Genomic DNA, 17,377 nt, shown 5'->3' with positions numbered 1-17,377 from the left:
TTGCTTTACATGGACTTTAAAGATTTCGTTAGTGGCAGCTTTGACATTCACTTTGGGGTGGATGTAAACAACGGTGAAGAAAAGTTGAGGGAATTCCCTCGGGAGAAAGAACCGACGTAGTGACACAAACAGCAGTTCAATGTCTGGAAGTATTGTCTTACCGTAATGTTGTTGCACCATCTACGGTTTATGTACAAGCAGACACCTCCACCCTGAGTCCTACCCTTCACCATTCGGTCCCGATCCAGACAAATAGGAGGTCCGAAGCCATTAATATCCAGAGAAGAGTCCAACTCCATGTCAGTCAACCAAGTCTCAGTAAACACCATGACACAGGCATCTCTGAATTCATGTAAATGACAAACGTTGGCTTGCAGCTTATCCAATGTATTCCTTAGAGACTGAACATTTGATAGGACCATTGATGGAAGTGGAATTCGATTTCACTGTAATTGTTGTCTGATGTGCCTACGAACGCCACGGTAATATACAGAAGTTGACGAACATCTAGGGATAAAATTCCATAACAAACCACAACACGACAAACATTAAAGATGCACAAACACCTGCTGTGGGTTGCCCCATGAGCAGCGCGCCCTTTTGTTTCAAACACATATTCTTCATATTCAAAATTCTGTTATTGTGTCTTTGCAAACTATGATACAATTATTCAGTTTCTCTAACACAGGACATTAAAATCTCATTTTGTCTTGAATATGTTTTTGTGTGTGTAACCCGATGTCAGAGCGCTTGGTCTGGCTGCTCCTCTCCAGTGTTCTGCTTTGTTTCCATGGCCTCAGTGGAGGTCATCCAATGATAATGCTTTCTGAGACAGTGTTGTTGTGTTGCTCCCCTCAGGCCTGGCCAGGGCCAAGTCAGTCCCCAGCCATACCTACTCCAATGAGGTGGTGACCCTGTGGTACCGGCCTCCAGATGTTCTGCTAGGTTCCACGGACTACTCCACCTGCCTGGACATGTGGTGGGTATTGCTAACCTCTGACCCCGAGATCCCCCTATCCTCCCATCATGCACTCTTTCTGTAATTAATCCTTGATTTATTTAGGTATCCCATTAAGATCTAGATCTCTTTTTTTCTGCAATGAACTCAGAATATGAATCATAAAGTAGACAAAAACACATTAAAACCCACTTATCTGTAGCTCATCCTGACCTGAGGGTGTGTTCGCTGTAGTATGCTATAGATTCTTCCCTGGTTAAATCTCTGTTGTGTATCTTAGTTTCTTCCTCTAAATGTATTTTGTCTTGTTGGTCACCATTCACCTCATGTATCCTTCCTCCCACTGACAGTGAGGATCTGGAGAGGCAGAATCATGCACAGACCACACATTTACACTTCTTACCCCAAAAGATCAAGCCTCTATGAATGATGAATGATACAACTACCAAAATGCAGTGTGCGATTAACATTTGATTGAACTCTTACTAGTCTTTGAATATCACAATGATAGACTCATTAGCATACATATTATCCCTAGCTAGGGGGATAAACATTTAGATAAGGTTGAATGATTTGGGAAAATGAGCATCAAAAAAGCTTGGCATTTGGCTTACACATGGATATAGCTTTAGTAGTGTAATACATTACTCAGTTTACATATTAAAAATGTCTACATTAAAATTAGATGTTATATTTACTCATAACATATTTTTATATCTGGCTGATGACCCCATATGTTAGTGCTCTGCATTGTAGCTGCTTTAGCTAACATAAGCTTCAGAAACTGCCAGGACGAGCTGTTGTCACAGCAACAAATTCTTAGAGGTTGTGTGTTTTTTTTGCTCTTACTTTTTTTATTGGGGTTTTCAAAATTAAACATACAGCTGGAAATAGAATGTGTTAAGGTATTAAATTAGATATAAAAATAGAATATTCCAATACATGGGGGGATTTGACTACTTTTTGATGTCTGTTTGTCTGTTCAAAAAGTTTTAAAAAGTTCTGTTTAAACAAATCACAGAACGGTGACCCCAGGTACTGAAATTAGTTAAGTTACAACCTTAAATGGAAGGGTATTTAATGTTTCTTCGGGAGCTCAATCATTAATGGGAAATAAACCACATTACATTGGGAATATATGTGAAAAGGGCTGGAATTGTACAGTAATAAGCCATCGGCTGATGATGGGTATATTTAATTTGCTGAAAAAGCTGTCAATTAGTTGAGAATTTCTGACTGATTGGAGTGAAATAATTTGAATTCATCATTAACAGTAGGCAGAAGTATTGACTACCATCTGAGCTTTGGGAAAAAATAAAGGGAAAGAAGGGAAAACACAGAAACCCTGGCTGGAGCAAACCTCTAACCCCTCTTTATCTTTCCCCAACAGTTAGTTAAAGAAGTTTGTAGCTTCCCAACAACAGAAGTCTGTTACAATTAAGCCTAAACTCACAGTTAAATATTTTGAAATATTATAACAACAGATTAATTAGTTCAATTCAACTGAACAAAAAAATTAGAGGAAACATTCAAAGTTGTTTTCAAAGGGATGAAAGAAGAGAAAAAAACAAGACAAACTAATTGTTCTCCTCTTTCTCCAATTCTGGGCCGAGTGGCACACCGTAGTAAGTGATGTCACAGTAAAGAACTCAGACATGGACGGCTCTACCCAACTATGCTATGTGTAAACTTGTAAACCTGCAAACACTTTCTGATTAATATGGATAAATTGTACACTCAGCAGTCCATTTCTCATTGTCAATAAATGAAGTCGTTTAGCTGAACTTGCAACAGTGTCCACGTTTATGATACCACTTACCCAAATATTAGTTTATAAATTGTTGACATTAAGTGTTACCTTATAAAATTTAGACAAGTCACTTCATCCATGTGTAAACTCAGTGTGGGCAGGAACACAATATTTGACTGAATAATTGGACAGTCGATATTAGCCTGCTGTACTTGGTAATGCAAGCTAGCCAGTAAGTTAGTTAACTGGTGAGCCAGCCGACCAACTACTCCATAAATCTTATTAATCATTGTGCTGCTCCTTTACAGCAATCTTCTTGTTGTAGAAGTCTTCTGCTGCTTGAGGAATGTTATAAGTGCACATTATCCTTTTTATGGCAAGTGTAAGGTTGGCTGGATAATACAGGCTGTGGTCTATCTTCCCATCCCGGAGCTTTGCTTTGAGATGATCGAATGCACCCCACAGCTTACCGACCTCTGTGCACATATCCAGGAAGATATGCACTGGAGTTCCATTGGTTTTTAAACTTCCAGGCATTTTTCTTCTAGTTTTTTGTACTCCTTTGTCATCAAGCCCTGTTTATGTTCTAGAGCCACAGCCCGACCATGGTGTAATTCAGATATTTTCCCATTTCTAGCAAGCCCCAGGGATCGATGAGATACCACCAGAAATGCTGAAGGCTCTGGGTGTTGAGGGGCTGTCTTGGTTGACACGCCTCTTCAACATTGCGTGGGGGTTGGGGTCGGTGCCGAAGGAGTGGCAAACAGGTGTGGTGGTCCCTCTCTTTTAGAAGGGGGACCAGAAGGTGTTTGCCAATTACAGAGGTATCACACTACTCAGCCTGCCTGGGAAAGTCTACTCCAAGGTGCTGGAAAGGATGGTCTGGCCGATTGCTGAACCTCGGATTGAAAAGGAACAATGCGGATTCCATCCTGGTTGTGGAACAACGGACCAGCTCTTTACTCTGGCAGGGGTCTTGGAGGGGGCCTGGGAGTACAATCTCCCAGTCCACATGTGTTTTGTGGATCTGGAGAAGACGACGTCCGGGTCCCCCGGGATGTCCTGTGGGAGGTGCTGCAGGAGTATGGGGTGAGGGGGTCCCTTCTCAGGGCCATCCAATCCTAATATTCTCAAAGGGAGAGCTGCATGCGTATACTCGGAAGTAAGTCAGACTTATTCCAAGTGGGTGTCGGCCTCTGCCAGGGTTGTGCCTTGTCCCCAATCCTGTTTGTGATATACATGGACAGGATTTCGAGGCACAGTTGTGGTGTGGAGGGGTTACAGGTCGGTGACCTGAAGATCGCATCACTGCTTTTTGCAGATGATGTGGTCTTGATGGCATCATCGGCTGTAGATCTACAATGCTCACTGGATCAGAGTGTGAAGCATCAGGGATGAGGATCAGCACCTCTAAATCTGTGGCCATGGTTCTCAGTAGGAAACCGGTGGATTGCCTACTCCGGGGGGAATGAGTCCTTGCCCCAAGTGAAGGTGTTCAAGTACCTCAGGGGTTTTGTTCACGAGTGAGGGGATGATTGGACGTGAGATTGACCGGAGAGTCGGAGCAGTGGGTGCGGTGTTGCATGCGCTACACCACACGGTTGTGACGAAAAGTGAGCTGAGCCAGAAGGCAAGGCAAGCTCTCGATCTACCGGTCAATCTACGTCCCTACCCTCACCTATGGATATGAGCGATGGGTCATGACCGAAAGAATGAGATCGCGAGTACAAGCGGCGGAAATGGGTTTTCTCCACAGGGTGGCTTGGGTCTCCCTTAGAGATAGGGTGAGAAGCTCTGCCATCCGGGAGGTACTCGGAGTAGAGCCGCTGCTCCTCTTTGTGGAAAGGAGCCAGTTGAGGTGGTTCAGGCATCTGATGAGGATGCCACCAGGGCGCCTTCCTAGGGAGGTGTTCCTGGCACGTCCAACTGGGAGGAGACCTAGGGGTAGACCCAGGACCAGGTGGAGGGATTATATCTCTTCTCTGGCCTGGGAGCGCCTGGGGATTCTCCAGTCAGAGTTAGCCGATGTGGCTGGGGAAAGGGAAGTCTGGGGCTCACTACTTAATCTGCTGCCTCCGCGACCCGATTTTGGACAAGTAGTTGACAATGGATGGATGGATGGCCCATTTCTAGCTGTTCTTGTGAAAACTCTATTTGGGCAGCATGGAGTGAGGTAATGGGAAAATTCTTCTGCCAGCTCATTCGCTTATCAACTATCGAGCTAACTACCAACCAGCACCAGCATAAATTGACACAGTTCAATAGTGAGATCATTCATGTACAGAGAGACTTGCTCAGATTTATTCTGGCTAGCTGTTAGAGATACAATTTATGAAGACATTATTATGTAATTAGGGCCCGAGCAGGTCACAACCTGCAAGAACCTATTGTATATCTAGGAATTATTTCTTATTAGCGCCCGAGCAGGTCTCAACCTGCAAGGGCCTATTGTATCTGTAGTAATTCTTTCTTCTTATTATTATCATTCTCTACTTCGACTGCAGTTCCTGGAGGCCTGAACACAGGGCCGGTTCTAGGCAGGCATATGCCTTATTCAATGAAGTAACACTGTTACTATAAGCACTGACAAAAAGTGCTGGAGCATCATGTGTACATGTGTATGCCCCCTCATATAGATGAGCTGGCAGTCAGAAATGTGAAGGGGGCATCATGTGTACATATCATGCTCCAGAACTTTTTTTTTCCGTGCTTATAGTAACAGTGTTTCTTCAATGAATTGGGTTGTTAGCTATTTGTCCAACCCCAACCTGGAGAAGTGGATTGCACCTTCAGACCTGTCCAACTTTCCCTTTGTGAGCTGCTGGAAGCTGGAGCAGAAAATAAGTAAGCTGGCTTTGTAAAAAAAACGCTGTGATTATATGAAACAAAACAGTGCAGAACTACAGCCTGGGGTGGGGCTTCACATAGGGGACTGTCAGACACAGGCAGGGGCGAACTGTGGTTGAAATGAAGCCGCAGAGCTTGGTTTTGAGAGGCCTTATATCCGATCGCATGACAGACGCAAGTGGAACCATAATTTTAACATGAATACTTTATTTGCAGTATAAAAACAATCTAATGAACTGCTATATCTGCATGAAAAGAACATCAGTAATAACAAAAATTAGCAATACCTCATTAACATTGGAAAGAAAGCGGATGTCTAGTTAAGAAAGCCACTGACATAACTGCAGGAGTGGGTGGGCTTATTGTGTCTGTGTGACTGGAATTGGAACATCAATATATGGCATCTTAATATAATTCTATGCAAAGACCTATCGCCAACCCAGTCCTGCACACTGCACCTGGCACTGTTTTTTTGGTGGCTCCTTCTCCACTTTCCTCCTCCTCTTCTTCCTTCTTCTTCTCCTCCTCATCCTCTTCCATCTCCTCCTCCTCCTTCTCCTGTCCCTCCTCATCTGTCTCTTTCTCCTCCTCACTCCTATGACTGGCATTATCCTGTCCCTCTGCATCAACTCCAAGAATGGCACTGGCCTCGTCAGTTTATACAATATCAGCAACAATGATAAATGTTATGGCACTTTTGCAAAGAATTCACAGTGTGTTTTATGTCTTTGTGGCATTTATGTTTTGAGCCCTGTCACTATGTGACATACAATAAAGTTTTTTGAATCTTGAATCCTTAGCTAGCAACATCATCATGAGCAAACAAACATGTCGGTGCCATGGAACTTCTTTGGAGTAAATGAGACAGATAAAACACAAGCCATCTGCAATCTATGCAACGGGAGCATCTGCAAAAAGTTTCAACACGACAATGACGTCATTGATCGGATCGGTTAATTAAGACATTACGGCCAATCTCAAAAATTGCACAAAATGCATAATATTGGCCGATCCAATATCAGATTGACGGAAAGCCTAGTTCTGTGTGTCCTGAACACATCCAAAAACACAAACTACAGTTCTAAATGGGCCTGAAAATTACAACCCGACCCAACACAGCCCGACGTACGGGCATTAATTGTCTTCCCGAGGCTGCTGGGTCCCGTGTCGTCACTGGCCTGGCTGACTGTAGCCATGCTGACCTTCGCCCTCCACCACGGAAAAGCTCGAGTTGCCGCTCGTATCTCCCCTTATTATGCAAAATATTAGATTGACCCAGTCTGTTGTTTCACTCTGTGCCACCTGCGGCCGTTTTATGCGGTAAAAAAACGTTCCGCCCACCGGCCAGTTCGGTCTGAAACAGACCGGCCGTTGGGAATACTCCCGAACCTCCCTATGGCCAGCCTGTCCCTGGACACAGGTAATTTGTCTTCAGTTTGTCACCTGCAGTGGACATGGGCACTCATCTCTGTGCTTGCTGCTGCTTCTTCAAAGTCTTACCGCTCTGTGGCCATGGTGAAACCTGATACTACACTGTCAGGCTACGTCTTGGCTCATTTGCATACTGCAACAGTGATTGGACGTTTACTGAGGGCTGAGGGGAGGGGTGTGTGTGTGTGTGTGTGTGTGTGTGTGTGTGTTGTGCTGCGCAGCCTGTGAAAACACGTACAGCGGAGGGACAGAGAGATGAGAGGGAAGCTGATACTGTATCGTGTGTGTCTCTTTTTCTGCGGATTTTTCTGCTACTGCAGATAATTTTTTTCAACTTGTAATATGTTAATTTTGTGAGTATATTAAAATGTGCTTTCTCAACTTCTAAAATTTTGATTTGAGGGGGCGCTGCCCCCTCTTGCCCCTGCGTAGAGCCGGACTCGCCTGAACATACCCTAAAGCTCACCAAATTTGGAACATCCAAAAAATTTGATAAATCAATGTCATTGGGTGTGGTTGTGACCTGCGGGCTCTGTAGCGACCCCTATTGTAATGCCCCGCCTCCTACATCACATATATGATTGAAATTTGGTATGCATATTTATCATGAGCAGACACACAAAAAACCCTCTTGGACCCATACTGTCACTTCAACAGGAAGTCGGCCATTTTGATGTGAAGCGCCATTTTTCACAAATTCATGCCTCCTTTGAAAATTATCTCCTCCTACAGATTTAACACCACAGTCTTCACATTCACTCAGTATCATCCTCATGCCTTGAAGATCAAAAGTTGATCAAAGCTTTTATCTCTCGCATACCTGGTGGGTGTGATGGTGCAAACCATTTTTTTGCTTCGCCATAAAGCATCAAGTCATGGGAAAGACCTGCACAACTGTAAGGTTGGGTGGAGCTGCTTCGTACAATTTGATGAAAGCAAATTCAAATTGCAAATACCTCTAGACCAGAATACCAAGTTGATGATGTCTGTTTTTTGTTTGTTTGTTTTTCAGTCAGATTTGTTGTTTTTCATGTCTGGTGCATGTGTATTGCTTATTAAATACATATTGTTTGGTTGTTAGCGCTTCACACAATGCACCTGATTACCATGCTTTGAGACACGTTCGAGGAGATGTTTCTGCTTCACAGTTTTAAGAAAATTTAAGACATTATTGATTATGTTAGAAACTAGCCTAATTTGCCATACACCAAACTAGGAAAGATATAGTTAAATAATGAATATATTAAACCATGATGAATCATAGTGACTTCACAATAACACAAATACAAGTACCCAAATCATACTTCTTATTCAAAAAAGATTAATTGGTAGAACCCTTCTAAAATTGTGCCGGTTTATTATTATTGCCCCTAGAGCATGCATACCAATTTTAGAAGGGTTCTACCCCTTCAGCGTTAGATTTTTTGCTAATCTGCATGATGTGAAAAACAGTAAAATGAATAGAACTTTTGAAAGATTGACACTATCAACACCAAATTTGGTATACGGCCTATTAACCATCATTGTTTGCATTTTATTAATTTATGGCAAGCTTGAAGGACCCAGAGACACGATACTTGGTACGTTGAGTATAAATGACGTCCAAATGCTGCTCCAAAAATTTTATCCCAATCTGTCAGATGGGGGCGCTATAACATACGGTATGAACTTCGAAAGGATCTCCCCGCCAAGCCATAAGTGCTATTGACTTGAAATTTTTCATACAGGTCCCCCTGATAGTACTCTACAAAAAAGCCTCATGCACCATGACAGCCGCTTTTACAGATTTTTTGCTAATTTGCATAATGTGAAAAACAGTAAAATGAATAGAACTTTTGAAAGATTGACTCTATCAACACCAAATTTGGTATACCGCTTCGGGGGATGACAAGACACATTTCTCTCATAAATGAGCCAGATTGGTCAACAAACATGGCCGCCACGCACCAATGTATCTTCGCGATTGGCGGAGCTTAGAAATGATTGGGCATAACTCCAACACCCTTTGCCCTATCATCACAAAACTTGGGGGGTAGGTTCAAAACAGGACTGGGTTCTGCCTAGGAAAGCATGTTGAGCTCAACCTATAGGGGGCGCTATAAATGCTATACTTGCGTACCTCAAAGACCATTGGACGGAATTTCACCAAATTTGGTATGCATGCTCTAGGGGCAAGTATTGACTAATATCTTGAGTGCCATCTTGATAGGTGAAAGTTGGCGTGGCCTATTCATCATTAACCGTCATTGCTTTCCTCTCACATACACATCCATTATTATCGCCGCATTTCTCCCAAAATTATCACAATCATGGAACTGATATTACTTAAACATGATAACACCTACTGAAACTTTGAAATACACGTCAATAGGTAAAATTTGAATTCATGTTTTAATGTTCAAATAAAGTCTATGTGAAAGTATAACACAAATGCCATCAGCATGTAGCTGAAAACCCAATTTGGAGAAATCTGGGGCTCATCATGGGGATGTGTTGCACAGATCTTTGAGGAACACGGTGGCCGATGTCATCAACTGCGAGGGATGAGGGTCAGGGTGGCCGGTTTGGGGCGAAAGAGGTTAGAACCCGCAGATTGCTGCTCGCTTATATTCTCCAGTTGTGTTCCACTTGAAGTTTAATTTAGACAACTGCGATAATCCTTCCAGAATTTGATCATTTGACAGATGTGCAGATGGTGCAGAGATGTTGAAATATATGATTTTTTATCCGATTCTTCTTCTGGTCATTAAAGGTGAGATTTAAACTGTTGAACTGTTGAAAGTTGAACAGAACTAAAGCAAGTGCTTGAACAGGAAATGGAAGATACAGTCCTGCTCACTATTATTAGCACCCATGAAGTTTAAGTACATAATGTGGAATATGTTCTGAAAAAAATGAATCAAGTGAAACATTTCTTTTCTATAGAGAACTCGTGTTTGATACAAAAGAGCAAATGATAAACAACAATTTAAAACAATAAACAACGGGAGGAAAAAATAAAAAAAACTTAAAGCTTGCTGTGTCACTGGTATTGACACCCTTTGCTGTAAAAGCAGTATGGAAACACCACACCTGTGGTAAATCACAAATGAGAATCACCTGTGATAAATTGTCTGTGCCCATGTGACATGAATCAGCCAATAAATGATGACTTTTGTGTTTTTAAAAATCCATCTGTTATCCCCTGTTCCTTTGTCACAATGGCGAAGACAAAAGAGCTGTCTGAGGACGTCTTAAGTGCGATAATTAGCAAACACAAGACCTCCAAAGGGTATAAGGCCATCTACAAAGACCTTGGTATCCCTGTTTCAACAGTGCAGAATGTTATTAAGAAGTTTGCCAAGCATCGAACTGTCAAGAACCTACCTGGACGTGGGGGGGAAAAGAAAAATTGATGAGAGAAATCTTTGGAGGTTGGTGTGAATGGTGGGAAAAACACCACGCCAAACATCCAAAGACCTTAAAGTGAAACTCTTGCCAAAAAGCAACCAAGGCTTTATTTGTGATTGAATATGAGTCAAACCTTCATGTAAATGCATAATTACGATGAAAGTGGCACTTTTAAGATTAACCATAGTTTTGTTTTCGGGCAAGCTAATTTTCGATGGGAGTGCTACGGGCATCAAAATCGCTATTTTTTTAAAACAATAAGAAGGCTCAACACAACATGAAACTTTGCTCATAGTATCACCAGGGTCTCTACACATGAACACGAGCATTGAGAAGATTGTTTGTCTACGCAGAGTTTACTAAAAAGAAGGTTTTTTGACAACTCATGTTAGCAATAGCATCTCCGGCGCACCGCCGTTATGGCAGACAAAAAGTGTCGATCCCCGAGTGCGACCTAACAGGTAGGAGGTCCACCATTACTCTCCTGCCTGTTAGGTCACAATTGATGTGGTAGGGATTATTAAAATTTATTATTACAGGGTTCGTACACATTTTTCAAGGTCAAATTCAAGCACCTTTAAGGGTCATTTTAAAAATTTAGTAGTTCCTTATCGCTGGGGTAAATTACATATCTACAGGAATATAAACACACTCATGATTATTTTTTTTTTCACTTTTTATCACAATTATGTACATTGTATTATGCTGTAAAAATCTAAAATGATGTTTCATAATAGCAAACACTTTAGAAATTAAAGGAGAACACAAAGCTTTATCCAAAAAAAGGGAAGCCACTTGGCGTTCTTCAGGCACACTTGCACTGAGACAAGGAGAGACCTGAGAACACCCTGTAATTTTCTTTTTTGACAAACTTTTATAACCTGTTCGCTTATTCATCAAAGTTTACGTTTACGTTTACGAACCTTGTATTAAAAATATCTAAAATTATCAATATTTTTAGATAATACTGGAAGACATGGACATCTTTCAATTCCAGCATAAGTTCTGAGGCATTGCTATGATCACTTTCCTGTGTTGAGATTTTACTCCATTGACAGTTTTGTCAGAGCACAAAGTGCAAGAGCAAGCGCCTGCTGCTCTTAACTTCTTGCACGAGCTACCAAAAGGATACCGTCTTTCCCTATTTCTTCTATCCATGCCCAGCACCATTTACTTGCTAATCTGTTATCAATTAGGAGGGCATCTTCCCCAGGCTTCATGAATTTACTCTCCATCCTAATCTCCTACGTGACGTCTCTGCACGGGTATCAATTCAGCATGAGACTCGGTTGGAGCACATATTTCCTAGACCCACCCCATTATACTTCTGATTGGCTAATAATGTTAGTTAGGGAGAGAGAGGGAGAGTTGTGTTCCAATCTTATCTTTGGCAAATGCACACATGAACTCTCAAGTGATATCGAGACTTTTTTTTAACATGCCGAAATACTTTAAGCCCTGTGTGCAGTATTCTTAGCAGACCGGATAGCAGCAGATGACAAAAGGCTCATTACAACCAGAAGAGACACAAGACGTTTATTTTTTAGAGACTTCGGACTTGACTTGGACTTGCAAAAAATACTTTTTTGGTAAAAGACTCATCTCTGCCTGATGATAAAAATTTAGATTTATTTCTGAAGATATTGTAGAGGTTATGCAAAAAAATGAAGGGGAGCCAGTAATGGTGAGCAGGACTGTAAGTATGTATCGAGGTGCAGGAATATGTGTCTCTCTTGAGCAGCCGTTGTCCACTTAGTGACCCATGTCTGGACAGGCACTCTCGACAGGCAGGACATCTATTGAACTACAGCTGTATTGTTCAGCAGTTGAGGGTTCTGGGGATCTTCGAAGCAGAGGGATAGTGTGTCTGCTTTGGATATTTGCAGCTGGAAAACCCAACAGGGTGGTTTTCAATTCATCTGAAAGCAACCCTGTGACACACACACACACACACACACACACACACACACACACACACACACACACACACACACACACACCAGGTTACTTAGGAAGTAGTCCTCTATGAAAAAGCATCTCTTGCAGGACCAAAAGGTTGTGCAGTTCTGTCTACCTACTATGAGAAGCATCCATCTCAGCAGCCTACAGGTCACAGGCTGCCATCTGTGGGGAGGGAGGATTTGATGGAGAACAGGTGAGGAACGGCTCTATTTTTACCCTCCTGAGCACATCTCCCAGCTGCAGCTCTCACACACGTCTGTCAATCAAGGTGGTTGTGAAAAGTGTGATTGTGCACAGATTAGTGTAAATGTTCTATTATAGTAGGCTCCACTGCAGAACACCTTGGTGTCTATACTGATCAGCCACAACATTAGCACCACCTACTAAATAATGTGGAGGTTCCCCTTGTGCAGCTAAAACAGGTCTGACCTGTAAAGGCACAGTCATAACGGGCTGGACACACTGGTGGCATGTGCAGCGCTTGCATGGTGTCACCTCTCACTTTGAAATTTGGCATATTTGTTAACAGTTAGACTTGTCACTTCTCACTTTTGATGACAATATTTCAGTTCAACTTGAACATTTTGATGGGTCAGTATGAGTGAGAGGTAACTTGGTACACGGTATGTTGGTGGAATTTGTTGTATTCGTGTTCTCTGTCACTTCCACAAATGTGATTTGCAATGTGAATCCCACATATGAAAGTGTTGTTATGTGCCTGCGGCAAAGGCTGTCCTCTCTGCCAGGTCTGCTTCATCACAAGGGTTCATTAACTGTCTGTGAGCAAACAGGCCTGTATTTACTGATGCTAGTTTACTGTGTGCTAAAACTAAAGGGGCACAGCTGGGCCCTGTGTCTGTCAGATTCACAGTCACAGTAGCTCTAACACTGTAATTACAATAACAGCAGTGTTGAAATGCTCTACTGTGGACATGTTCTGTGTTTTTTCTGAGACAGCAATTGCAATTGGAAAATGAGGAAATTTACATTGGTAATATACTTTATTTGAGTAGTGAAAGATTTTAATAACTGATAACTAAAACAGATCAGAGATTTTAGTAGAATGTCTTTTGAAGTCACTGGAAGCCAAAGCTGTCTTTTTTCCTTAGCAACAGCTTGGTGATGTGACTGTACCATCAGTATTTTAATCATCATACTCAGCAGCTCCCGGTACTTTGTAGTTTTTATAGAGTTTTTATAGCGTTTTTAGCTTGTTTTTATTTGTTATGTGTACACTGCGCTGTGGATTAACACACTATCCACACAACAAGATGCTTTTTCACCGGTTTGGATATCTCCTGGTTACTTTTTTTGTACTTTGGTCTCTCCTGGAGACTGGCGTTCATTTCAAAGTAATTTGTTACATTATAATATTACTGTCTTTGAATTGTAAGGCATCACATTACTATTGCTTTACTTTTAAGTTACTTTCACCAAAATTCACAACCACCAACACTGAAAACAACAGTTTTTGAAAGGGCTCAAACATGCACGATGCATGGACATGTCCCACCTTCCTCTGTATATCAGGGACAGTAGCCCACATTGTAAGGCCCTTAAGGTAATGTTTTTTATTGTGATTAACATACGTTTTTGTATGTTTTATCTGGATACAGACTGACGTGAAAGAGATTGGCGTGATATCGCTGTTCTGGTGGCTATTTATGTAGTAGTCAACAATTACCAGTTGTTGAGGCAATAATAGTTTACCTTGTCGTTGCTAGGCTGGACGGGAATCTTGCTCACAATTTTTCTAAAAGACGGAGAATCCACTGTTGAAAGTGGCAGCATATCTTCAACAACATACTCTGCCACCAGTCTCCCCACCTCTCGCAGAATGGGAGAATGTTAATTTTTGCTTAGTTTTTTCTCCTCCCTCATCCTCAGTTTTGCTTTCTTTTGATTACTAGCTTAATGTTAGTGTGGCACCGCTCTAGAGGTTTGGTTAAATTACTTGTGCTATTTCGCGACGTAGAGAGATCTTCTGGTTTCGCACACAGAGTGCACTTAACTATAATGTTCTTCACATCCTTGTCCCTTGCGAACTGAAAATAATGAGTGTATGTCCATCTTGCGAATGTAGAGTCCAACTTGTCTGCTGCTGCAGTCATCTTCTCCTCAATCAACAGTTCTCTAGCACTAACAGGAAGTAAACATTTGCGTAGATTTTTTCTCCTCTGCTAATCTCGCGGTTTTGGCGAGATTTGTACCAAGCAAAATATTACCAATTTTTCTTTGTAATGCCTTACATGCCTACCGCTCAATCGGTGAACTCTATTGACAATTTTAACATTTTCTGGGAACGCAGACACCTCTTTAAGGCAGATGGATTCTGCCTTAACAAGTCAGGAGTAAGGTTGTTAACCTCCAACATATTCTACTCTGTGCACCACACACCAGTTCCTCCCTTCAAGGACACCAGGCAAGACAAACTAAAACAACTGATAAGACAGCCCTTGGAAGGAGAAATACTTGTGCCTGAGATAAGCTTCGAACAGACAAGTCAGCTGTGCCAGGAGGAGGAGTCCTTGCTGCCATCTTCGCCCCGCAAGGAGGAGTCCCCCCCAGTCGCAACAAGAGGGAACATCCACTCTCCACCAACCCCAACCAACTCTCCGCCCTCTCCAGCCAGCCTCAGCCTCTCCCCCTCTTCCCCCCTCCTCGATTTCACGGATGAGATGAAAAAGCTTGTCAATGTTGGACTCAGACTCACACCCCGCCCAAATCTGCCACGCTTGAAACCACCATCGCCAAAACGTCATCGTGCCCCTCCGCCCCCTCTGAATAATCTTTGGCCTCTACAGTCTGAAAACAGCGAAGTACATCCTGTCCATGCTGACAGTACAATTAATGCTTACTGATATGTGCCGGGTCCGGGCTACGAAGTTGATATCACTACTGTTTTCCCCCGAGAAAAGCCAGGGCCCCTTGGAGTTCAGGCAGCCTCCTCAATTCCTGTGCTTACAGGTAATAGAAAAATTGTGAATTTGTTGAGAAACAGGAAATGCGGGACTAAATGTGCCAATCCATTCAATTTAGCTCCCATTCCTCGTCAGTCACTGTCGCAAAAAACTGCACAGTTGGTTTTGATACTGTAACTGTAGCTCTATTAAACATCAGATCTCTGGCAGGAAAATCTTTTTTAATACATGACTTTATCATCAAACACAATCTTACTTTTATGTTTTGAACTGAAACTTGGTTAGACCAGGATAACAGTGCAGCTGTTCACATTGAATCAAGTCCTCCAAATTTCTCTTTCATAAGTGAAACTAGAATGCATAAAAAAGGAGGAGGTGTTAGTATTCTGTTTAATGAGTTACTCAAATGCAAGCAGATGTTTTATGGAAGTTTTACTTCTTTTGAATATGTTGCTCTTCAGGTAAACTCATCTTCTCGAGCTATATTTCTAAACATCTACAGGCCACCTAAATACTGCACATATTTCTTTGATGACCTTGTTGAGTTACTGTCTCTTATCTGCACTGACTTTGATTGTGTGTTAATTGTTGGTGACTTTAACATCCATGTTGACAAGCCTGAGGACAGATGGACTAAAGAACTGTGCTGTGTCCTTGATAACTTTGGACTCACTCAGCATGTGACACAGCCCACACACAACAGGGGCTACATCCTGGACTTAGTTATCTCAAAGGCTCTGAACATTTCTAAGGTTCTGGTATCTGATGTCGCTCTCTCCGACCATCACTGTGTTTTCTTTGAGAGTGATATATCAGTGCACACAAATGTTCAAACTAAGGTTGTCTCAAAGCGATACATCACTGAAAACACTGGTGACATATTCATTGATGCTTTCTCTTCCACACCACCCCTCTCTAGGTTCATTGTCAATGACCTTGTACTTCATTTCAATTACAAAATTACAAATGTCATGAATGCCATTGCACCCACTAAAGTGAAGGTGGTCTCTGGTAAGAAAAAATCTCCTTGGAGAAACGCCACGCTAGTCAAGATGGAAAAAAGGGAATGTCGAAAAGCTGAGCGCAGGTGGCGAAAAACAAATCTCCAGGTTTATTTTGACATTTATAAAGAGAGACTTTACATTTTTAATTTGGAATTAAAAAAGTCAAGGCAGTCCTTCTTCTCAGACATTATCACCAAGAACAAAAATAATGCTCGTGCCTTGTTTGCTACTGTCGACAAGCTAACAAACCCTCCTGTGCCAGTAGCAGCTGAACATCTGTCTACCAGGGCCTGTAATGAATTTGCATCATTCTTCACTGCCAAAATTCAGAACATTAGACAAGCGGTCAGTGCCACTCTACCAGGTACTGGAGGTGTGTTGTCGTTTTGTCCACCTAAACCCAACTCTAATACCCTGACACAATTTCATCCAATTAATGACAAAAACCTTCAAGACATTATACAGCATTTGAAGTCTTCCTCCTGCAGCCTGGATATTTTACCAGCAGGGTTCTTCAAAAAAGTTTCAGACTGCATGATTCCAGACCTGCTACAGATTGTTAACACGTCTCTTCTCTCAGGTGTCTTCCCCCAAGCCATTAAGACAGCAGTCATTAAACCACTCCTTAAGAAGAGAACTCTAGACACATTAGTAATGAATAACTATAGGCCCATTTCAAACCTCCCACTTTTAAGTAAAATAATTGAAAAAGCTGTCTTTCAACAGCTGAACAATTACTTAATAATAAATGGCCGTTTTGATGTTTTCCAATCAGGATTTTGACCACATCACAGCACTGAGACGGCTCTTGTTAAGGTCCTCAACGACATTCATCCAAACACAGACAGCGGAAAAATCTCAGTCTTAGTATTACTGGATCTCAGTGCTGCGTTTGACACAGTCGACCATAATATACTACTGGACCGACTGGAAAACTGGGTTGGACTCTCTGGTACAACACTAAAGTGGTTTAAATCTTATCTAAATGAGAGAGATTACTTTGTGTCTATTGGTGACTACACATCTGAACGGATGAAAATGACAAGCGGAGTACCCCAGGGCTCCATTCTGGGGCCTCTACTATTCAACATTTACATGCTCCCTCTAGCTCAAA

At 42.0% G+C, this 17,377-nt stretch overlaps 1 protein-coding gene across 3 annotated transcripts in view; it reads left to right on the top strand.

Annotated features, from left to right (window-relative positions):
* The window catches only part of cdk14 (cyclin dependent kinase 14), a 485,271-nt gene that overhangs the window by 257,486 nt on the left and 210,408 nt on the right, over window positions 1–17,377 (top strand). For all 3 annotated transcript variants that reach the window (XM_030394396.1, XM_030394398.1, XM_030394397.1), the window contains one exon: window positions 859–979. In XM_030394396.1, coding sequence (XP_030250256.1) covers window positions 859–979 — 121 coding nt within the window. The remainder of the gene's footprint in view (window positions 1–858; window positions 980–17,377) is intronic.

The sequence above is a fragment of the Sparus aurata genome, chromosome 17 (assembly GCF_900880675.1).
Source record: "Sparus aurata chromosome 17, fSpaAur1.1, whole genome shotgun sequence".
Taxonomy (NCBI): Eukaryota; Metazoa; Chordata; class Actinopteri; order Spariformes; family Sparidae; genus Sparus; species Sparus aurata.
The sequence above is the reverse complement of the archived record's forward strand: the minus strand, read 5'-3'. Positions and strand labels throughout refer to the sequence as shown.